At 47.4% G+C, this 24895-nt stretch overlaps 1 protein-coding gene across 1 annotated transcript in view; it reads left to right on the top strand.

The window, feature by feature from the left end:
* LOC144752662 (pendrin-like) overlaps window positions 1-24895 on the top strand; it is a 928614-nt gene that overhangs the window by 762715 nt on the left and 141004 nt on the right. Inside the window, exon 7 of the mRNA XM_078640532.1 lies at window positions 13989-14099. Coding sequence (XP_078496658.1) covers window positions 13989-14099 — 111 coding nt within the window. The remainder of the gene's footprint in view (window positions 1-13988; window positions 14100-24895) is intronic.

Here is a 24895-nt window from a genome sequence, read left to right as displayed (position 1 = left end):
CTGTATAATGGTGACTTTCAGGGACCCTGGCACTGTTCTACACATCTGTGCTGGCTCAAACAGATCATTGGATTCCACCATACAGACCTTACCAGTCTCCTTCTTTTTTCCACCTACCCGTATGTACGATGATTGGCCACAAGGAAACTGGACGAGGGTGGAACGAAGACCAAGACACAAAGAATATGCCCGATGCCCAAATTATCAGCCACCTGATACACCCTACTTCCATTTCAACCGTTTCAACTGTCTGAGTGGGCTTGAGGGGGTTGATTGACTGTCCATTAATAATTCTTCGACCTGGGCCAATGGTCCTTGTAGTCCTCCCGAGCCACTTGAATCCGCCTTGGACAATGTTCTTGATGGAATAACTGGTGTAATACCTGGAACTGTCACCCCCCATCTTCCCACCCCGGCAATTCCAACCATTGAACATCTGAGACTAATTTGCTGGAATGTAGCCGGACTAGCCAACAAGTTGGCTGATCAAGATTGGGAAACGTATATTGAGACTGGGGATGTTTGTATGTTCCAGGAGACCTGGGCAAGGGAGGATTATGGGTACCAAGGTTATCAGTCATTTTTATCCCTGCTAGGTGGGAGGGAAAAGGACGCCCTTCTGGAGGGCTCACAACCTGGGTGGCATCCCACCTAGGTTGTGAGGCCACACGGCTACCGGTCCCCTCCAATGACATCCTCGTGGTTTTATTGTCCTGGCCAAATCTAGCAAAACTTGTCCTAATAAACATCTATTCTAGGCCAGTTGGAAATGCCAGAGAATCATCCACTATAGATGAACTTTCGAATTACTTATCCGAATTACCAAGTGATCTATCCTATGTAGTAGGAGGGGACTTAAATTCTCATTTCGAGCCATTACCAGGCCTGTTAGAGGGTTTCCCAATGGAAGAAGAGGCCAGGTGGTGTGTGCCTACGGTAGAAGCTCCCCCCCCGAAGGCATGGACTCCTGTAGCATTGCAGATCACAGCCCTTGCCCTGAGGTTCGGAATTAGAGCCTGTAACGGGCATATTAGATCTGACATACCCAGCAGAACCACCTATAATAGAGTGGGAAGAGAATCTCGCTTGGATTATGTCCTGGTACAGATAGCGAACTGGCCGTCAATTCGAGACTTTAGGGTTAGGGAAAGGCTAGATAGTTATCACAATGCCCTTGAACTTGATCTCACCCACCCCGGGCGCCGAACTCGTGCGGCATCAGGGGAGGGTGGCCAACCTGAACTTCTCCTGGAAAACAACAGGAGAAGGATTAGGTGGGAACAAGTGGCCTCAAGTGAGGGAAAACTCCCGAGGCTTTATGCAGGGATAATACCCATTCTGGAAACTGTGAGAGACTTGGCTACCAAGGTGGGAATTGAGGACCCACAGGCCAAATTACATCAGGCCCATGAGGATCTCATAAAGGCTGCGGCTCCCGTCCTATTTAGTAACATGCAGAATTCAAGGAGGGGGCAGCCGTGTAAATCCTCCTGGTACAACGTAGCCTGTAGAAGAGCAAAGGGGGAACTCCTTAGAGTAATCAAGGAGGGTCTAGGCGGGGAACCGCTAAGAGAACTTAGGCGGGCATACAAAAAACTTACCGCCCATGCTAAAGCTGAATGGGAAGAGAGTCAATGGGAAGAGCTCACCAAGTCCCTAGTGACACAGGACCACCGAATGTTTTGGCGAATAGTAAGTGGGGGGTCGGGGAATCTACACTCGGCAATTGAGCCAAATATTGCACCAGAAGTGTGGCAGACACACTTTCAAACCCTCTATAGCTCTGAACCGGGAGAACCCACCACCGATACCGGTGCTGGGTGGCCTGATTATGAGGGAGATCCAATAACACTGGGCGAGGTTAGGGCTGCAATAGCAGGACTCACCTCGGGAAAGGCGCCAGGATTGGACGGCCTACCCGGGGACCTATTCAAGCAGGAGCCCAATGTATGGGCGCCCTACCTTGCCACGCTGTTTAACGGAGTCCTCAGCGGTATGGAAATCCCTAGTACTTGGCTGGGGGCGGAGGTGGTCCCCATTTTTAAAAAAGGGCTCGCCTCTTCTCCCAGCCAACTACAGACCAATCAGTTTAATTGATGTGGCACAGAAGCTGTTTGGTAGGGTATTGTTGAATCGACTCCAAGATTGGGTAGAAGAGTTGGGTGTCCTTAGTCCGTACCAGGCGGGATTCAGAAAGGGTGTTTCTACGGTGGACCAGGTTTTTCGATTAAATATCATTTACTGGAGGGCAGCGGTATTCGAGGGCGGCAGCCTATACACAATTTTTGTGGATCTGCGGGCCGTGTTCGACCTGGTGCCCAGAGGGAAACTGTGGAGCGTCTTGGCTGAGATGGGGGTTCCCCCGGATATCCTGATAATCTTGCAGAGATTGCATGAAAATAACTATGCACGAGTGAGGTGCGGGAGGTCCGGGGCTCTGACAGATAGATTCCCCGTTGACCGAGGGGTTAGACAGGGTTGTGTGCTGGCACCGACCCTGTTCTGCCTCTTTGTCAACGGGGTGATCGCCCACCTAAATGCAACTGAATATACTGACGCCCCTAAACTAAACGGCAGCAGGGTGCCTGCAATCATGTTTGCAGATGACACCCTGCTGCTGTCTAAAACCCCAATGGGGATACAGAGGATCCTCGACTCATTTGTGGCCTTTTGCACTGACAGAGGCCGAGAAATGAATGCGGCCAAAACTAAGTTTATGGTTTTGAACCCAAGTCACAAATTGCGCCCAAATCCGCTATTGGGAACCTCGCGGCTTGAGAGAGTTTCCACTTTTGACTACCTTGGCGTAACTCTTAACGAAACTATGTCTTGGGGATCACACCAGAGCAGGGCTAATCTAAAATTGACACAGACCACAGGGGGCATTATGCGGATGTTAAATGGTTCCACATACCGACCACTGGGGCCGCTTATCCAGATCTACAAAGCGCAAGCCAGGGGTGCTACTATGTATGGGGCGGAACTGTGGGGACACACATCCTGTCGTAGTCTGTCTCTAACAGAGAACAAATTCATCAGACAGATAGTCGCACTTCCGCCCAGCACCCCGCTACTCCCCCTGAGGCTAGATCTGGGCTTGCGCCCCATAGCTGACGAACTAGGCTTGAGACCCATAGCCTTCTGGCGAAGGCTGTGGAGTAGCAACGAACTTCTCGCCTATAGGGCGGAATTAATGGAGCTATTGACCAACCCGAAAGCACTATTGATCCCCTGGATAAAATACATCCAAAACTCTTGTATGGTACTGGGGCTCCCAGACCTTTGGTCTAACCCTGCTAACGCCTCATTAAATATCTCAAAGAAAGGTTTAGCTAGTGCTTATCATGAATATAAACTAGCCACAGCCCTAGGTAGTCAGTCCGAAGGGTCACTAACATCTGTCTTTTTGCAGAGCAAGGATTTGTACAGGCACGAGAGAGTTTTAGATGCTATCTCTCCCGTGTTGGCCAGGAAGCTGTTTCTCCAATGGAGATACGGCACACTGCCTTTACGATCCTTTACCAGTTCCTGGTCATCGCCTCCCTCTACCAAGCAGTGCCCGGCTTGCACCGCGGCAGAGGAAAGTGATTTACACGTGGTCCTGTTTTGCCCAGCATATAAGGCAGCGAGGAAATACTGGCTCTTACCATTGATTAGAAATCTGGGTGGCAGGGAGTACCTTCCAATGTATAGAATCCTAAAAACCGATGTCTCCAGTTTAACTGTATTTGTACTAGCAAAGTTCCTCACCAATGTTTAGTACACTCGCACTCGCATTCTGAAGAAGCAAGCTCCCTCTTAATTTTAGGTACACTTTTTTAACGCAGTTTTATTAGTATGTATTTTAAGGTTTTCATTGTATTTGATCATGTATGTGATTTTATAGTGTTTATACATGTTTTATTGTATATCTTTGATGGCCAATCGCCGAAATAAAGATTGAATAAATAAATAAATTTGGGAATCTTCTTTGATCACTAAATGAACGCCATGAATGTCCTGAAACGGACAGGGAAAAGCCCTGTAACCAGCTTTTCCCACAATAGAGGATTGGCCGCACACCATTATTTGAGCACTCTCATCGCAGATGGAGTTGAGTCTTTCCTTGCGATGTCAATTTCTGTTAAGCCATGTATAAGGGAGTCAGTCATGAGAGGAAGATGCATTGCCACACATTCATTTCCGTGTTTTTTTTCATTTTCTTCACCCATTTGCTGCTATTTTTGTCACAGAATTTTGAGTTCAGCCATCTGATTTCATCTGCGTTTCGCAACCTGGAATTCTTGTTTGGCTCTTTACTTCGTTCTGATGTCAAAAGGAGTTTGGTTTTCTTATTCAACCAAGATCTGTAGAATTACCAAATAGGTTTTTCCCCTTTATCTGTTTTTCTTCTTCACGGGGACCAACTTAAGCTGCCACTTGACATCTTTCATGTATGCTATTCTGCACGGGATAGATAGCACTGTTGGTACTGGGTGGAGTCATCCTTTCATCAGGCAAACAAGAAGGGTATCTCAACAGAACTCCTCGGTGTCCAGAACTTATGATAGATGGAGGAACTAAGATAGAGTTCTGATCCTAAGTTATAGGCAGCTGTAGATGTACTAGAGTATACTCATAGTTTCAGGCACTAGAATTTAGACAACGGCAGTAGGCAATAGGCATACATAGATGTGCCAGTGTATATGGACAGGAAGAGAACAGATGTTAGGGAGAAAAACATTTTAGGGAGACGTGGTGGGGAACAGACCAAGTGATGGGAGGAGATATAAAAAGATGAAGAGAGACGACAGGGGAGGGCTGTGGAAGATCCTCTGAAAATGACATAGGGTAACAGGTAGAAAGGGATGGAACAGTATTACCCCCTGCGAAATATAAGCGAACTATGTGATCCAAGGACAAACAAACAGGCTGCCGGGAATGTTTTCGACCACAACGGCATTCGCCTGGATGAATTCAACATCCTGTAACTGCCTTTCGTTTAGAAAACTTTGACTCGTTTTCTTTATAAAAGTTGTTTTTTAATAGGCTTTTCCCCAGCATCACATACAACTGTTGTTGCTGGCAAGGAGTAAGAGTAGAGCTGATGAGGCCAACGGGTTAGTATACTAGGGCCAGATGTAGGAGCCCTAATACCGGTCGGTAACGGCCGAATTCGTCCGTTACTGACCGGTATTAGGGTTTTCTGATGTAGGGGGCCTATATTTGACCGATTATGTAAATTTACCGAATCGGTAATTTACCGAATCGGTAAAATACCGAATCGGTATATTTACCGATTCGGTAAATCCATATGCAGATGACACTCCTGAGAGTGCCACAGGCCCTTAAGAGTCGGTATTTTACCACCCAATCCTATTGGGTGGTAAAATACCGAATTCAGGTGTGCATGCACATCTGTGCATGCACACCTGTGCAATGTGACACACAGACATGCCCTTAGGGCATGTATGTGTGCCACATGTCCCACAAGCCTGTACTTGGGGTGCTAGAGGGTGTCAAAGTGACACCCCCTGCACCCTTGCAGGATTCGGTATTTACCGAATCGGTAAATACCGATTTGGTATTGCCTATTAATTCCTATGGGCTTCAAGGCCCATAGGAATCAATGGGCAATACCGAATCGGTATTTACCGAATCGGTAAATAACGAGGGCCCGATGTAGGTCGCCAAATACCGGTCGGTAACGGCCGATTTCGGCCGTTACTGACCGGTATTTGGGATTGGACATGTAGGTGGCCTGAATTGTACCGATTCGGTAAATTTACCGATTCGGTAAAATACCGAATCGGTAAAGTTACCGAATCGGTAAATTAAGATGTAGGTGGCACTTTAAACAGTGCCACAGGCCATTACCGATTCAGAATTTACCACCAAATAATATTTGGTGGTAAATTATGAATTTCTGTGTACATGCACATCTGTGCATGTACACCGGTGCCATGCAGGTATGTGTGTCACATTGCACACAAGCCATAATCTGGGGTGCAACAGGGTGTCAAAGTGACACCCTATTCCCCTTTTAAATTGGGTAATTTTACCGAATCGGTATTTACAGATTCGGTAATTGCCATTGATTCCAATGGGCCTCAAGGCCCATAGGAATCAATGGCAATTAACGAATCTGTAAATACCGATTCGGTAATTACCGATTTTTACCGATTCGGTAATTGAATCGGTAAAAATACCTAAATTCCGGGGGCGTGGCTTAGAGGGCAACGATGGTGGACGCAGCTTGCTAGAGCTCCCACCGGCCCGACTTTTATCCGGCAATTATCCTGGCTCCTGAACCCGCTTCACAGCCCACAAGCGAGGAGATAGTGGCGGAGGGCGGGAGGTGTGATCCGGTGCACTTTTCGGTGCCCCCAGACCTTTTCCGGCCATGACAGCAGCAGCGGCAGTTTGAGGCCTGGTCCCCTGACGGAAGCCGGGACCTCGATTTTGACGCCCCCCGGTCGTAGGGTCTCCGCGCCGGCCGGCTGGGCCAGCTCCTCTCCTGGGCCTGCGGCCCCCCCTTGGAGTCGGAACATCGGACGTGTCCGCGGACTTGCTCGCAGTTGTGGGGCGCCGGCCTGGGCTGCGGGGAGGACCGGGGGGCACTGCGGCCTACATCGGGGCCGAGAGACCGGGACCTCCAGTTTCGAGGCTCCCGGCTGCGAGAGCTGGAGTGAGTGCCTGCCCGGGGATTTGGTGTGCTCCCTGGCCATGGACGAGTGTGAGGATTAATCCGGAGTGGTCCCGGTGGCGACGCCTGGTGTGACCCTACTTCTGTTGGTGGCTCTGGTTGGCGGTGAGGAACACCTGTGGCCGGCCCACGCAACGCCGGTGAGTGCCCCAGACTGTTGGCCAGTGGTGCGAGGGGTTCCTCCGCTGGGTGCTGGTGGCGGCCCGCTGCGTGGCCTGGCGTGGATCCTAGCCCCCCCCCCCCCTCCCCCCTTGTGACTGGAGTTTGGAGTAGAGCCATCGTGGAGCAGGGACTGGGCCAGACAACGACGCTGTGGTGCTCCCTACTCTTGGGAGCGGCCTTGTAGACCCTGGTGCCCCCCCCGGCGGAGTACGACGAAAGTGTGGGGACCTGGTGGGCCTGAGATTCCTCGAGTGGTGTCTTCTTGCTAGCATTTGGAGGTGTGGGGGTTGGCGTCGACACTACCCACTGCTGATCTGAGACCAGTTGGACCCGGGTGTACTGCGACCATGACCAGGGGTGGGGGGGGCAGCGGATCCGCCAAGCAGGGAACCCTGGACAAATTTACGAGGCCGAGTGGAGCGCCTGGTGCCTCGGGCGGAGGCCATGGATCGGGCCCTGACAATGCAGCACTTATGGCGGCGATCACCCAGTCCAGAGACATGCTGGACGCCAAGATTGGGGCGGTCGGGGCGGACGTGACCCTATTGCGTCAGGATCTGCGGAACGCGGTGGCGTGTATCACTGAGGCGGAATCCAGGATATCAGTGGTGGAGGACGACGTTGGGACCCTGAAGCGGAAATGGAAAACGTTCAGAGGGGCCTTGCGCGCCGCGTGGAAGATGCTGAAGGGCGCGCGCGCAGAAACAACCTTCGCTTCGTGGGGTTTCCGGAAGGCTGCGAGAAGGGAAAAATGGAACTGTTCTTGTCCCAATGGTTGGAGTCCTGGCTTCCCCCAGATGTTCTGTCGCGGTGCTTTGTGATTGAGCGCGCACATAGAGCCCTGACGCAGAAGCCGCCGGCGGGGGAGAGGCCCAGGCCGGTGATTGCTAGGATTCTGAACTTCCACGACAGGGACATTATCCTGCGAGAGGCGAGGACCAAAGACTCCCTTCTCTTTGAAAACCACAAGATAATGATCTTTCCTGACTACACCAGGATCGTGCAACAACAGCGCCACTCGTTCATCGCGGGCAAGGCTAAACTGCGAGGCCTGAAGATCCAGTACTCCCTCCTTTATCCGGCCCGCCTGCGGGTAATCTTTCAATCGAAAACTCACTTCTTTGATGCTCCGGAGGATGTCTTTAAGTGGACGGATGAGACAGTGAGGGTCCGGCCGCATGCCCAGCCGGGACTGAACCCGGGTCACTCAAGGGACCCATCGCCAGCGCGGGAGGATTCCACTGCCAAGGGCAGGAGACATAGGGGGTCAAGGTCGCGGAAACGCTCCCATTCACGTAGTGGAAAACGAGATGGCGCACCCACCGACTCTGATCACTCTGGCAAGGATGGGGGTGGCTCAGGGGACTGACTCTGCTCATGATAAGTACAGGCTCCCGCTGGGAGACAGTTTACCTGTTTTCGTTTGGACTGCGGCTTGCTAATTGACTACATAATCGCTGCATGCCTTTCTTTCTTCATGGTTGGGACTGTGTGGGAGGTGAGGGGGGTTCAGGTAGCTCTTCTATAGGGGCTTGCCTCCTACTTAAGTGGGAGATGTTAAGGGGGGGAGTCGGTTGGCTGGGTGGGTAGTTGGGTCTGTTGAGGAGGGGTTTTTTGGGGATCCATTGGAGTGGGTGGCCGCTGACCTCCCGTTGGGGGTTAGGGTGCTCCTGCACCGCGACAGGTACTTCAATGTTGTTGAGGTATGGGGGTGGGGGGTGGGCGGTTTGCTGGGAGTTGGGTCGGGGTTGGGTCTGGGGGTTGGGGGAGGGGGGTTACACGGTGTTTGGGTCCACAGGGGCAACTTGTTCACACACGATGGTCCACCAGGTTCGTTTTATGTACTACGGGCAATTTCGCTCTCTCACGCCCGGACAGTTCCATCCCCTTCCATTTGATGGCGGCTAGGGGTCCTGCCTCGGAGCTCCCCAGAGCTACTCTGAGAATTCTGAGTTGGAACGTGAGGGGTATGCTCGATAAAATTAAGAGAGGGGCTGTACTGCTACAGGGTAAAAGGGAAAAGGCTGATGTTCTACTGTTACAAGAGACTCATCTCCTAGGTATGAAGACTCTGAGTCTACAAAGATATAGTTACCATCAGGTGTACCATGCAGGGTTTGCTCGGGGATCTAGGGGGGTGGCGGTCTTGGTCCACCGGAGGGTATCCTATGTCCATTCCTCGCAGTGGATTGATGCCCAGGGCAGATATGTTTTTATCAAAGGAATGATTGGCGAGGAACAGGTGGTGTTTGGTAGTGTGTATGCTCCCCCCCCCTTGCAATGGTCTCTGGCAGAGAAACTGTTTGCGATCTGGGCAGAGGTGCCGGACGTCCTGTCAGTGGTAGGTGGCGACTGGAATGATGTCATGGATGGATCTGCGGACCGCTACAGGCCTGGTGGCGGACAACTGGCGGCTGCCCCCACAAAGCTGAGTGACATGGTGAGAGGTATGGGATGGATGGATGCCTGGCGCTGCCAACACCCACACAACAGGGAATTTACTTACGTGTCGGCGGTCCATCGTTCGTTCTCGCGGTTGGACTACCTGTTCGTTCCATGTGCCGCTGTTGAAAGGGTGGCGTCAACCGCCATTCTGCCCCGGGGGCTTTCTGATCATTCCCCAGTTGCGATCGATATCCTTCTTGACAGACGGCGACAGCCGTTTCGATGGCGACTCTCTACTTGGCATCTGCTACGAGATGACTACCAGTCCCACATGCGGGAGGCCATTGCTCACTACTGGGAGGAGAATGAGGCGCCGGATTCTGACGCAGTGACCCTTTGGGAGGCCATGAAACCGACACTCAGAGGGGTAGACATAGCCTGGTGTGCGAGGGCCCGTAGTACTCAAAAGGAGGATCTAGAGAAGGCGGAAGATCGCGTCCGCACTCTGGAGGCGCGCTCTACGGAGACAGGGACAGAGGAGGATACACGACGGCTTCTGCAGGCACAGACCGAATCCGCTTCCTTACTGCTTGAGGAGTCGCGCCATATATGGCTTGCAACACAGAGTAGAATATACCAATGGGGGGACAAGTCTAGCTCTATGCTGTACCGGTTGTGCCAGAACGCGTTCCAAACCCAGACGCTGCCAACGCTGAAAGATGAGGCGGGGGCCCCCATGACTGATCCAGGGACCATAGCGGCTAGCTTTGCGAGCTACTATGAGGCGCAATACGCCCCCAGAGACTCCCTTCCTGCGGAGGCTGTAGACAAATTCCTGGCGGATCTCCCGCCGCGGGGGCTCTCCGATGAGGAACGTGAAGGTCTGGAGCTTCCTTTGTCCGCGGAGGTACTGGGCAAGGGGTTGGGCGAGCTGAATGCTGGGAAGGCCCCTGGGCCGAACGGCTTCCCGTGTGCGTTTCTACGAAAATTTCACCTCCAGTTAGGGCCCCATTTCAAGAGGGCATTGGATGCCGCTGGGGAACGTGGTCAGCTGCCGTCGGATTGGAGGCATGCCGAAATAGTGGTGTTTTGTAAGCCAGGGAGGCCGCCGGATAGGCACGAATCATACCGCCCTATCTCTCTCCTAAACATCGAAGCGAAAATACTGGCGAAGGCGCTGGCCAATCGCCTCCTGCCTCTAATTACCGCTCTAGTGCACCCGGACCAGGCTGGCTTTATGCCGCACAGGGCCACTAGACATAACATTAGGCAGGCCCAAGTGGCTCTGGAGATGATGAAGGCCACCGGCTCCCAGGCGGCGCTCCTATTAACCGACATTGATAGGGCCTTTGACTCGCTGAGCTGGACATACCTGCGGGCACTCCTACCTCGTTTGAATCTCGGCCCCCGATTCCTATCGTATGTGCGGCTGTTGTATACCGGCCTGACAGCTTCAGTGCGGGTGGCGGGTGCGATTTCAGACACCTTTCCCATCGGGCGAGGCACCCGACAGGGATGCCCGCTCTCGCCATACTTGTTCGCCCTCGCAATGGAACCCCTTGCGGCGTGGGTGCGAATGGATGCACAGTTGAAGGGGTTTGAATGGGAGGCAGGGCCATCTGACCGCATCGCGCTCTACGCGGACGATGTCCTGTTCTTTCTTACGGACCTCGACAGGTCAGGCCCCAGAGTGCTGGAGATAATGAGAGTGTTTGGAGAGGTATCGGGGCTGAACCTCAATGTGAGGGAGTCGGTCTTGTGGACCCTGGGCAGCGGGGTGGTTCTTGGTGCCTGGGCGTCGTCTCTACAGCAGGCGACGGGGGGCCTTAAGTACCTGGGGGTGTTTTTAACTGACGTCCCTGGAGTCTCATGGGAGCGTAATGTTGTTCCGGTTTGGGACAGAGTCAGATCGGACATGAAGACGTGGTCCCGCATGCCCCTGAATCTGTATGGCCGGTCGGCCATCTTCAAGATGGTCGCTCTTCCTCGTCTGCTCTACCAACTGCAGAATCATCCCTATCCTATCTTGCCACAATGGTTCCGCCAAGTCGATTCGGCACTGGGCCGTTTCCTCTGGGCTGGAGGGGCGGTGCGTGTGGCACTTCGCACCTGTTTCCTCTCTACATACTGCGGTGGCCTGGCGTCTTCGGACATCCTCTCCTACTATCAGGCGTCCCATCTCGTGATACTCAACGAATGGTGGTATGGAGATCGGGGCGATCCGGCATACGCCCTGGAACGATATCTCATGGAACCCGATACCTTGCACACGCTACTGTATGCGGCTGGGAAAAGAAAGAAGCTCCCGGTGGTTACACAGACTGTCTTTCAGGTCTGGCGTCGGGCACTTGGCCACATGGGGTGGTGGAATAAACTGACGGGAGAGACCCCACTGTGGCGGAATGGCCGCCTCCCGGCTTTGTCGACCCTGCCGGGGTTTCGCGGTTGGGATTTAATAGGGATCTCGGCGTTGGGGCATGTTATGAGGGGCACGACCCTTAAATCTTTCCAGGAGTTGAGGGATGAGTACGATATGCCGAGTACCCAGTTTTTCAAGTACCTACAGTTCCGCCATGCTATCTCCCCCGCCCTAGAGGGGTTGGACTCCCTGCCAGAATTCAGTCCCATAGAGGCTAAATTGTTCATGGGAGAATTAAAGGGGAAAAAAATGTCATGCGTATACCAATCCCTAGTTACTCACTGTGCACCCTCCCTGGATGGCCTCCGGTCCAAATGGGAGAGAGACGTTGGTGCAATAGATGAGGAAGGATGGAGGGAGGCTCTTGCGGCTCCGCGGGAGGCGGCTGTCGCCGTGCGGCTGCGTTTTATCCAATTTAAATACCTGCACAGGGCTTACTACACGAGAGAGCGACTGTGGCGGGCTGGTTTGATTGCCTCCCCCGACTGTCTGAGGTGTGGTAGGGAAATGGGTACGTTCCTGCATACTGTGTGGACCTGTGGGGTGATGGTACGATACTGGAAGCGTGTTTGGGACTGCTTGGATGAGGTTCTGGGCTGGCAGCTCCCGCGTACGTCGCAGTTGGGTCTTCTGCATGTCTTGGAGCAAGTGGGCGGCAATATCTATAAGAGACATCTCTTGCTCCTGGGCCTTACAGTTGCCAAGCGGGATGTGGCCCGCGCCTGGAAAAACCCTGGGGCTCCCCCGATTGAGGTCTGAAAAAGGGGTATGGACTACTGCATGGGTCTAGAACGCCCGGTGTTTGAGGCCCGTGGCTGCCCCAGAAAACACTATAAAATCTGGAAGAGGTGGGCAGAATACAGGGGGTTGTGGTTAGAGCCGCCACCGCAGCAGCAGGATACAACGGCGGATCTACTGCCGTGAGTTCCGGGACGGGAGTGGGAGCGCATTAATATCACTGTGTAGATTACTTTGTTTGGATCCTGGTGACCATCGTGAACGGGGCAGGGTGGGAACCGGGTGGGGGGTAGTTCTGGGATTGGAGGGAGGGACCCTGGTAGTTAAAGCCACAATTTTATCCTGCCTTTTGTGCTGATTGCTGCAACTGTGATTCGTGATTATTTGCTTACAGCTTCTCCAGTGTTTGGAGTGCTGTGGATGTGTCTGCAATCTCTTTCTGCAATATCAATAAAATCTGGTTTTGAAAAAAAAAAATACCTAAATTCCGATTGCCGGTTCTTAAATACCGAATCGGTATGATTCGGTATTTAAGAATCGGTAATCTGGGATTACCTACATCGGGCCCTGAATGTTACAGATTCGGTAATTCAAAAACATAATTTACCTACATCTCCCTCCTTCCAATTTACCTACTCTTAAATACCGATTCGGTATGAGTCGGTATTTAAGAGTAGGTAAATCGGAATTACCTACATCTGGCCCTTGATCCCTAAAATATGCATGGAGTAGTGTAATAACGTGTGAAACAAGTGTAAGGTACTTGCCATGACGTTATTGATTTTATACTAAAGAATTAAAAAAAACTTTACTTTCTTATACTAACGAGTACCACTTTGTTAGGATAGATTCGTTCTGGTGACTAGTGTATTTTGCAAAAGCTGTTTTGTATCGAAGACGAATACGCTATATTTATTTCATTTACTAGTCCAATAGTATCACCCTTAGTGCACAGAAAGTTATCTTTCCGTGTTTTAAGATGGATTTCTGTAATTTGGGAATACATTCTCCAACATAAGTCAACTTGAAGACGCTGGTTTTCCCTGTTAATTTGTGTAGAGAGTCAGACAAAAATGATAGTTCCTGATCAGGGCATTGCTCGAAATGATGACAAGGGAGGGAGGGGATCACAAAACACGCTTCAGTAGGCCCATTCCACCAAATCAGCACGTAATTGTCCAATAAATTATTATAAAATGGATTGTAAATATCATACTCTTCTGAGGATAATATACAAAACAATGAAATGTTTATCTTTGTATACAGTTTTGTTGTCTGTATCTAATTATCAATACGTTTCCGTGCTTTCTTTTCCATCCTGGCCATATCATTGCTATTACATTGATTACTAAGATAAGTTCGAGGTCTCCGACGATAAGCGAGGCGGAAATAAACTTAGGACTGCTGTCACAGGCCACTGAGTGACCGGTACATTTCCGGTTACTGTGTTTTATTTTTTAATGTCATTCAGTAGATGTCCTTGCTTTCTCTGCACCTCTTTTCTCATCGAAGTAGATTTAAATGCTGACCGTTTAATGAAGAGTTCACAAAGAAGCATGATGTCACTTAATGCAACTAAAAAAAATCTTCTCGTTGCAGGGCTCACAGTGGCATTGTTAGCACAAACGTTTCCATTGTATAGCGTCTTCTCCCTCTTTTTCGCTTCAGTTGTGTATCTGTTTCTCGGAACGTCGGGACATGTAGCTATAGGTAAGCATCTACAATTTCTTTGTCGGAATATATCCTCTATGGTGTATGCATTGACAAAATTGTAAATAGTGTATAAAATCTCCCTTCTACTCCATACTAGACGCACATCCTATTTCCTTAAATGTTAAAGTAGTCAAAAGAGTCGTCTTCGTAGTAGTTTGAGTGTTTGCATAACGATATATATTGACACCAAGCAATATTTTGTGTGACAGTAGTGCTGCAGGCTAAGCTAGAGTTGTGTTAGATTCCCCTTTATAATAACCTTGAAAATCAAAGCAGATTAAAACCGTGTTAGTAAAATGGTTTGTCGGGGTCATAGGAAAAAATGTAAGTATGTGATGCAGCGTGTCAGAAGTTTGTTCGACTCCTGTTAAGAGTGTACAATAATTTGAGACTCATCATTGGTTGTGGAATATTATTTCTAAGAATGACATGGGAACTGAAGGTTCCATACTTCAGTGAAATTACACTGAACTTTAAAACTAAATTGGAACTTACCAGACAACTGTCTAAAAGCCTTTCGGCCACTTACTGATTTACTCATTGGGGTCGTCTTGCTGCCAAGTCAGCCACCCCTAATGCTGCATCTACCAACAAAAGAGTAAACACATTCTCCAAAACGTTTTTTTTAATTGCGAAAACGAGCTACGTTCCCCAACATTGTACCAACTCTCTGACACTTATTTGCAGATTCAGCCATCTTACAAGCATTGGCAAAGTCAGTAAGCATGGCTTAAAGCAGAAAGTGCCTGTATGCTTTCAACCATGCAGTCAACCGTCCATCCATCCATGCAGTCAGTCATTCGTCTATGAATTCAGTAACTCATTCTTGCACTGATGTGTCTATTCATCACATTGTGAAGTGGGTGTATAACAGTATTCACATAAGGTCTACTAACTCATAAGAAGGCTGTTGGTGCCAGTCTGCAAACTACCTATGCAAATTTAAAAACCTCCAGTTTTTTTTGGAGCTTTAGAGTGAACTAGAGCGCTTGACGTCCAATGGAAGGGAGTTCTTGACAGAAAATGAATGGCTCTTTTGAGTAGTAAGATTGAATCTAGCTTTCACTACTGTGTCCTGCTTTGGAGACTATAAATGGAGGCTTGTTTATTGAATTTAGAGTCTATATAGCTGTGGGGGTCCTGTGATGTCAGTCAATCAATCAAACAGGACTTAGAGCACAGTAATTTGTCTATGAGGGTATCCAGGTCCTGAGAACCCTGCTGCTAGGGAGGGATCAGTTGAACAGCTAGATCTTGAGTCCTTTCATGAAATCCAGCTGAAAGGGTGCAGTGCGAAGGTGAAGGGTGAGGTCATTCCAGGCCTTCGCATTGAGGTAGGAAAAGGAGCGTCCGCCACTATTGCTTTGGCTGAGCATGGACGAGGAAGAAGGAGGTGTAGCGCTTGTGTCGGGAGGGTTGGTGAAAGCTCAGGTGGGGGTTGATGTATGCTGGGCCTTGGTTGTTTAGGGCTATGTAGGTGGGGATCAACATCTTGAACTGACATCTCTTCTGAAGGGGGCTAGTGGAGCTTCCTGAGGTGGGGGGTGATGTGGGTTCCCTTTGGGAGGTTGAGGATGGGTCTGGCCCCTGAACTCTGTATGGGCTACAGTCTCTTCAAGAGGTGCGAGGTCAGTGATTTAAATGGGCCGGTACTCACCGATACTGAGTACCGGCACTTCTCCGTGCTCTCCCATTGAGTACCGGGACTTCTCCTTTGTGTTAAGAGAGTACCGGTACTCCCAGTGGCATGCTGTGGTCAGTCTCTGGGTTATGGGGGCGCGTGACAGTTAATGCCGAGTGTATTCTGGCGCTAGGTTGAGGTTGCAGCCCTGCACTCAGAGCCGGCATTTGTTAAGCTAGCGCCTTGGGCGGAGAGAAATTTGACGCCCTTGCTGATGCTAGAGACTGAAATGAGGCAGCAGGGGGTCCTTTTTGTTGAGTTGAATTGCCAGTCACTGGATGAGCAGTCACTGCTCCCTGAACCAAAACGCCTCGGGACCTCCCCCAGCTCACCTAAATCTGTCTGTTGGTGTGTGTGTCAGCAGGGGTGAGACGGTGAAAGGAGCGCGAAGAAAGTGGCAATGAGGTGTTAAAACATTGCCCAAAAGTCTAATCATAAAGGATTAAAACAACTCCAATCTGGCAAATCAGACAGAGGCAGGGACATGAACAAGGCGGTTGCAAGATGACAGGGGTTCTGCTGCTGGTATTGCCTTAATGTGCACAGTTCCGTGTGCCCCTCGGAATACTGGCACCCTGGGCCTGGGCCTGGGCCCAGCTCGCCCACGCTACAGGCCGGCCCTGCTCACACCCTAAAAGCGCAACAGGACAGGAAGATTTGCCAGCTAGAGCTCTCGACTTTAGAACTGTCACGCTGTCAGTTATAGGGAAAGGTCGCAGCACTGGAAATTGGAATACACTTGCCGTTGTCTGTCAGAGCGCCTAACGCCCTTCGGCCAAGTTCGGCTCGTGTGTGCAGGGCGCATTGGTTCATTTTTGGCAGGAGGGCATTACAGTGCTTTACATGAGAAGCACACGTTCCACTTGAACGCATACTTTTTGTTTTCATGGCACAGGTGAAATCCCAGCGTGGGCTCAACATCCTGTGATCCAGGGCAAATCACTTAAATCTTCTTGTGCCATAAAAAAAGTCTGCTTTTGTCTAAAACTTCTGCTTCTCACGTTAATGCCCTCGGGCTAAGTTCACGCTGTATGTAATTAAAACAAACACCAATTACACCCTGCAGCTATGAGCAGAACTTGGCCAAGAACACTGGGGCACTTTACATTGAAGAAGAAAATAATGATAGTTTACAAGGCTGCCTCAAAGCCACGCCCCCAGACACGCCCCTCCCAATAAATTTGGTGAGTACCGGCACTTCTCTTTTTCCATTTAAAGCACTGCGCAAGGTGATTCCTACGTAGCGTGCGTTGCCATAGTCCAGCCAACTGATGACTAGGGCTTGAATGACAGTTTGTCTGGTGTAGGGTAGCCATTTGAAGATTTCACAGAGCATGAAAAGAGTTAGGAAGCAGACGTAGGTGACTAAGTTGATGTAAGCTTTTGTAAATCACACTCTTGACTCATTCTTGTATTCATTACTCGCTCATCCATAATACCCACACAGCCTCCCCAATAAATGAAGATGTACTTTCAGTAATAAGCCAGACCTATTGGGTTGGCTGCTAATTAGAGAGGGTGTGTTAACACTTCTGATGGTGTGTGACTGTTTGTTTCCAAGGGGTGTGGTATTGTTGTCACTGAGTGTGCGAGTGCTTTTCTATGAGGAATATTAGACATCTGTTGGTAGTGTGTAACTGCTGATCTAGGGGTGCAATAGTTCGCGCAGTAGTGTAAAACTGCTAGTGTATGAGAGGTATGAGAGTTCTATCAGTAGTGCCAGACTGCTTCTCTGTGAGGGACGTGAGAACTGTCAGAAGTGTGTTGTCAAATCCCGCTCAGAGAGACCACAGGGTTGACTGGTTCGGACCCCAACAGTAGTTGTTGACAATTTATGTTTCTGACCATGCCTGTATAAGACTATTATATGGACTATTGTTTAGGGATTGGCCTATGCAAAGGCCAATCACTAAACAAATAAGTTAGAGACTCATTTCGGACTTTTTAAAAGGCAAATCCAATTTGAAAAAGGATTAATCAGCTCAGTGTACCAAAGAAAGAAAAAAACCTGGAAAATAATATAGAGGATTGTGAAGCCAAACACTACCCACTGGGGGATATATTTAGGGGACAAGTCTAATTCCTCTTTCTCCATAGACACCACGTCACATTTGAGCTCTGAATGAAACCTTGCGGTTATGCCAACTCCTACTGGTGGGCGGTGGTGTATGATGGAAAATCAGGGAGTTGGTTACATAGAAAACCTTCACAGCTATACACATATTCCATCTGGTGTAAATCTCGTCTCACTCTAAGGCTGCCCCTTCACCTGTGTCTTGACCCTCAACGAACCAGTAGTACACTGGTGAGAATGCCATTTTCCCATCCCTGTCCTTGCCTGAGCAGAAAGAGCCAGAGTCTGGTTTTCGGAAAAAACAGCACTTTCCAGCCAACATACTCTTCGACCGAGTCAGGAGCCCCAAAACCCCAACCATGAAAGGAATTTAACTTAGTAGGATCTTCATCGATAGACATAAATGTTAAAATGATTCTCCAGTATTGAATCTTTCATAGATTCACATGCTTGTATCTTCCCCGTCGTCATGGTGGGAGTCTCACGGTAACAGAATGACCAAAGCAGTACCATAGAGAAGAAAAAACTACATAGAAAACCCCATAGGCAGTGAATTATTTGGTAACCAGACCTCCTTATTGTTTGGTCCAAAACTCAGTCAATTAGCAGTAAGCCCTGACATCACACTCCCCAGCAGAACTCTCCTACCTCAGATTTCCAACCGCCTTCGTGTGAGAAAGGAGTCTCCCTGAGCTCTGCTCAGTTTGTTCCTGTGTGAACTTTTGACCTTTCCAACTGCTGAATTCTATTCTGGATTAAGGTATTGTGATTCATCTTGTACCTTATGATGGCTGAAAGCTCTAAAAAGAGGCTATTCAGGCCTTGCAGATCCTGTGGAAAAGCTAGGCTCTTTTCAGAGCAAAGGACTGCAAACACTGCAGAACGTTTTCTGCTAAAACATTGAGGGATCGTGAGGCACGTCTTCTGTTGTAGCTTCAGAAGAAGAAGGCCACCTCAGATTCTGAATCAGAGGAGGAATCCACTAGCCAATCTTCCAAAAAGAGGAAATCAGTAATTCAAGGATCGGATCACCATATCCCCTCTAATGAGGAAGGCTCTGTCATGGTGCAAGCTACGAGAGAACCTAATACAAGGTCTGGCTTTCGAACCTCAGCGTCACAGTTATGTAATGACGTCGGACGCTTCGCTGCAAGGATGGGGGGCGCAACTTCAAGAACTAGAAATCCAGGGTCAGTGGTCCGAGCAGGAAGCACAATTACACATCAACATGCTGGAACTGAAAGCGGTATTCCTGTGGCTAAAGTCTTTTCTTCCCAGAATATGTGGCTCTACCGTGATGATACAAACAGACAGTACAATGACAATGTTCTATCTTTTGAAACAGGGAGGGACAAGATCGAAACCACTCTCGTCACAGGCTCAAAAGATTTGGAAATGGCTAATACATCACAACATTTCCATACAGGTTCAACACATTCAGGGAATACACAACACAAGGGCAGATGTCCTGAGCAGAACAGCCGGTGTGTCTCAAGAGTGGGAAATAAACCATGCACAGCTACAAAGAGTATTTCAGAGGTGGGGCACGCCAACATTAGATTTGTTCGCAACCCAGGACAACTCAAAGTGCGAACAGTTCGCAAGCAGATATCCACAGAAAGGATCTTTGGGAAATGCGCTGCATTTGAAATTGGCGGGAATGTTCACCTACGCGTTTCCTCCATTCCCCTTGATTCCGCAAAATGAGGTCAGAGCCATGTCGTGTGACTTTGATAGCTCCAGCTTGGCCGAGACAAGCATGCTTCTCGGAGCTTCTCCAACTTTCAGCGTCCAACAGGATGCAGTTCCCGATAACTCAGGACCTGATCTCCATGAACAAAGGACAAATTCTCCACCCAAATTTGACATCGCTGAACTTATCAGCATGGAACCTCACAAGCATGAGTTCCAATCTCTGAACATTTCTCAGGATTGCAGGGGCATATTATTCCAATCTTCAGCACTCTCCACAAATAAAACATATGTCGCAAAATGGAAAAGGTCTGTCAATGGTGCGCATCTCAGGCGTTACATCCTCTTGCAGTTTCTCCGGAACAAATCTTGCCATACCTCTTTTACTTGTCGAAAGCAGGTCTTTCACATGCCTCTTCGAAGGTGCACTTGGCAGCAATTTCGAGATATAGGAGAGCACCAAATCAGCCTTTGCTCTGGCCGCATAGAGTGATCAAGGAATTTCTCAAAGGGCTTTTCAGGGTGTTCCCTCCGATCCAACGCCCTCCGATCCCTTGGCATCTCAATACAGTACTGTCTATGAAGCCACCATTCGAACCAATACATAAAGCAGACCTGCAATTCATATCATGGACGACAGCATTGCTTTTGGCCCTTACATCTGCGAGGAGAGTAGGCAAAATACAAGCATTCTCAATAGCCGAACCATTTCTTCAGGACAAGGTAATATTAAGGACGAACCCTAAATTCATACCTAAGGTCCCTTCAATATTTCATCTTAATAAACCGGTAATATTACCTACTTTCATTGGAAATCCGTCAACAGAAGCAGAGAGGGCCTTACACTCGCTAGATATCAAAAGATGTTTAAAATTCTATATTGACAGGAGAAAACCTTTCAGAAAATCAAAACAGCTGTTCATAGCTTTTGAGGGACAGAGAAAAGGACTGTCTTTATCCAGATCAAGTATTTCAAGATGGATTACTTCTGCTATTGTCAAATGTCATGAAAAGGCCGGAAAACCACTGCGCTCCAAAGTTCAAGCGCATTCCACTAGAAAGATGGCAACCTCAACGGCCTTGTTTGCAGGAGTATCGCTGCCAGACATCTGCAGAGCAGCGACCTGGAAGAGAATCTACTCCTTTACTAGACACTACTGTCTAGATACTGCATGGAAGGAGGACACGGCAGTGTGGCAAGCCGTCCTTCGGCGTCTATTTCAAGAAGGTATTTTTTCTATTCAATTCTTCATCTAAGTATGACAATGTGTATAAATACATAAATATGCATAGGAATAAGTGCAAGAATACACAGACTGATGAACAATGTTTAATTTATGCATTAACTTAGGGTTGTTATATGTGAAATACGTTCTAATTTTCAAGGTTTACAGAGATGATTCATTTATTGTGGATGGTGTCTAATGGTTATGACATCACAATGTTTAGGAGCAGAACCAGAATTTTAGGGTTCTATCCTGGAAACGCTAATTCTTTTTGGTACTACTTGCTACTATGATACAAGCATGTGAATCTATGAAAGATTCAATACTGGAGAAGAAACTAGTTACTTACCTGTACACTATAGTTCTCCAGTATTATCTTTCATAGATTCACATACGCCCGCCCACCTCCCCGTTTCTCAGGTAGAACCTTTTACCTCTGAGTATATCCATGTCTCTCACTTGGGGCTGGAAATCTGAGGTAGGAGAGTTCTGCTGGGGAGTGTGATGTCAGGGCTTACTGCTGATTGGCTGAGCTTTGGACCAAACAATAAGGAGGTCTGGTTACCAAATAATTCACTCCCTAAGGGGTTTTCTATGCAGTTTTTTCTTCTCTATGGTACTGCTTTGGTCATTCTGTTACAGTGAGACTCCCACCATGACGACGGGTAAGATACAAGCATGTGAATCTATGAAAGATAATACTGGAGAACTATAGTGTACAGGTAAGTAACTAGTTTCTTCCCCCCAATGTGCAGAGACTTTAGACCAGTACATCATTAACTTGTATGTCGATTTTTCAGTGGAAAGATTGAAGTGTAAAATGTCCGTAGGTTGCACAACACCTTACAAAAGACTAGCATGTTAAAGGTTTTCTAAATTGTAGACTTTTTGTAATACCAAAAAAACCCTTCTCATTGCAGCACATGTGGTTTAATCTGCCTCCTAATAGGTGTACAGTAAAAAAGTTAAATAAACACCTGTTGTCCATTTAGGCATCATGAGCTTCCACTACCCATAATGCCTTGCACTGTCAGTTGACTCATAGAGTCAGTTCTTTTTTTCCGGCTTGTGTGGCTGGGATCCTAGGACACTCTGTACATCTATTTCTCAGAGAATTTTCCTTCAGAAATGATCTTTCGCTCAATGTTTGTAAGATTTAGGGTGAGGATTTTTTCTTGCACTTCTTCTGGGTTTTCCTGTAAGGTGCCCACCCCTTCTTGTTAAGTGCCCCACATGTGGGAGGGCGAAAGCTAACTAAAACCCACATAAAGTGGATGTAGTGTGTCTGCCTTCTTATTCTGTAAAGGAATTTGAATTTGTCAGAAAGATGTCTAAAAGGACTTCAAAGGACAGTGAAGGAAGCTGGAAGAACCGAGTTCAAAGAAGAAAAGGAGATCTAAAAAGCCCTCCAGGGAATGCTCTGGTTTCACTGGTAAGGTGCCGAAACTCCAGAGGTGATTCAGTCTATTCATTCAACATCCCTGTAACATTTCGCTGCAGCACCTCCGGTGTCATGGCACATTTCGATGTAGCTTACATCAATGTTTAGGTTGTGAACGTCAACATTCTCTCATAGATACCTATGAAGAGGTTGATGTTCTCTTCCAGGGGATACTCATCAAAGTCATAAGCACTGAATAGTCCTGCCCACATGCACAGACCCCGGAGCAATAGCCAATAATATGCACATATCTACATATATATATATATAAATATATATATATATTGATTCATTGTCATGGACATATGTTCATTATACACCAGCATAAAAAACGAACAAGGCCTTGAAGCAACTAAACAATTTCTCTCACATAGAGATATAAGATTCAATGAACATAACAAGATGCTGTTGAGAATGATATACATATGTTTGAATAATAATTACTTTTCTATTAAATAAAGAAGTATACCACCAACTCCAGGGCGTTTCAATGGGGGCATGTTTTACCCCCAGTTTTGCATGTCTCCATGTAGGCAGGTGGGAGGAACATGTCCTCAGCCACTTCCTGGAAGAAATGTTAACGGGTAACATCGTTAAATGGTGGCGTTTCATTGATGATGTCTGTGTGGTTTGGCAGGGATCTGTCGAATCAGCTCACAGATTTGTTGACGTCATTAATGATAACATTTTAAACCTGAAATTCACAGCCAACATCAGCAAAGAGAGGGTCGAGTTCCTGGATGTGGAGGTATATATCTGTAGTAATGCCATACATACTAAACTCCATAGGAAGGTAACTGCTGGGAACTCGATCCTTTATGCCAGCAGTACCCACCCCAGGCATCTTATCAAGAGTATCCCCTACGGGGAATTCTTGAGAATCAAAAGAATTTGCAGCAATAAAGATGATTTAACAACATGTTTGAATGAAGCAGTGCAGAGATTCCTACTAAGGGTATACAACATGGTGGATCTAAATAAAGCTCTTACCAAAATATACATCCCTCAAATTGTATATACATCTAATAGTAATCAAGGAGTTAATTCGATATTGGCTTGTGGTGAGTCCAAAACTGAGAAATTACCGATCAGACTTATAACAACTTACAATTGTCATCATAAGAAGGTCAGACAGATTATCACTAAAAACTGGCCTATTTTAAAGTCTGATATGACAATAGAACCTGAAATAGAGGACTCTCCAAGCATCACATTTAGACGGGCTCCCTCAATGAGAGATGCCCTAGAAAAATCAAGCCCAAAAGTACATGAGAAAACCAACTGGTTATCCAACAGGACTGTTTTATTTAAATGCAGCTCCTGCAGGGCATGTGCATTTGGAGTGAACAAAATTGAGGTATTAGATGCATTTTCCTAAGAGCCATGTAAAATCAAAGGTCTTTTCACATGTAAGACAGATTTTGCTGTCTATATCTTAGAATGCACATGTCAGCTAAGATATATAGGCAGCACAAAAATTACAAGTGTTTAATCGAATCTTACAGCATTCACGTGCAATTGTCAATTCTGATTCCAGCTACCCAGTGGCACGGTATTTTAAATTAGTACACCAAAATAACCTTAACGACCTTAGTTATTTTGTGATTGAAGCCGTTCCCAAATCCATCAGAGGGGGAAATAGAGAAAAGAAATTACGGCAACTGGAAAGTAAATATATTGTACAATTCGACACCAAAATACCAAAATGGATTAAATACAGGGGATGATTTGTACAATTTCTTGTAAATAATGAATCTCTACAATTGCTGCTATATTCATGATCTGACTTTGTAAAATGAACTCTTGCTGCTGAATTTTTATTTAATTTTGTAATTGATGGATTTTAGGCTGTGTAGATGGTTTTAGTGTAGGCTTTTAACTTCATTTGTACTGGATTTTAACTGGTTTTACTAGGTTTCTGGTTCTACTAGTTTTTATCTGGTGTCTGTGAGGTGGGAGTTTGCACTGATTGCTGTTTGCACAAGACTTTTAACCTGAAATTTACGTTTGATCGTTTATGTATCAATTAGACTCCAGTGCTACTTCATATATGATGAATTTTGAATCTGCACTTTGCACGTAGCACTTTATTCAATTGCACATTGAAATTTTAGCGATCCTAGGCATCTGCCTCATTTATTTGTATAATTTTTCAAAGGAACTGCTAGCTAATCATGTATTTAATGATAGAGTTGCATTTTGTTTAAATTTTTTTATCATCTTTTCACTGGGCAAGGTTTGTTTACAAACTGACTATACTGTTTAGAACATGTTTTTAGCTCCTTTGTGTCGGTAAAACAGTTTGAATATGAGTTCATGATACCTTTGTGGTCGGAATTTGAAAATTATATTATAAATACTGTAATTAAGGGGCACTTGTCCACTATTTCTTCTGTAAATGTATACTGTTTAATTCGACCTCAATGATCAAAGATTATAAAGTCTGTTTTTCACATTCATCAACTTGATGGGAGGAGCATCTAATGAGTGTAGCAGTATTTATTTAGTCCCATGGGTGGTCACGACATGTCATGTGATCAAGACCGGGTTTCCAGGTCGAAACGCGTCATTTTGTTTGAATATCTTTTATTGCTTTTATCATTGTTTTCACTGGCACAATGTATATCTGAGAAACAATCTCAAAAAAAGAATACATTTGCAACATTACATCTCAGAGCC

Source organism: Lissotriton helveticus, chromosome 5_1 (assembly GCF_964261635.1).
Source record: "Lissotriton helveticus chromosome 5_1, aLisHel1.1, whole genome shotgun sequence".
Lineage (NCBI taxonomy): Eukaryota > Metazoa > Chordata > Amphibia > Caudata > Salamandridae > Lissotriton > Lissotriton helveticus.
This window is presented reverse-complemented; position numbering and strand designations above follow the sequence as displayed.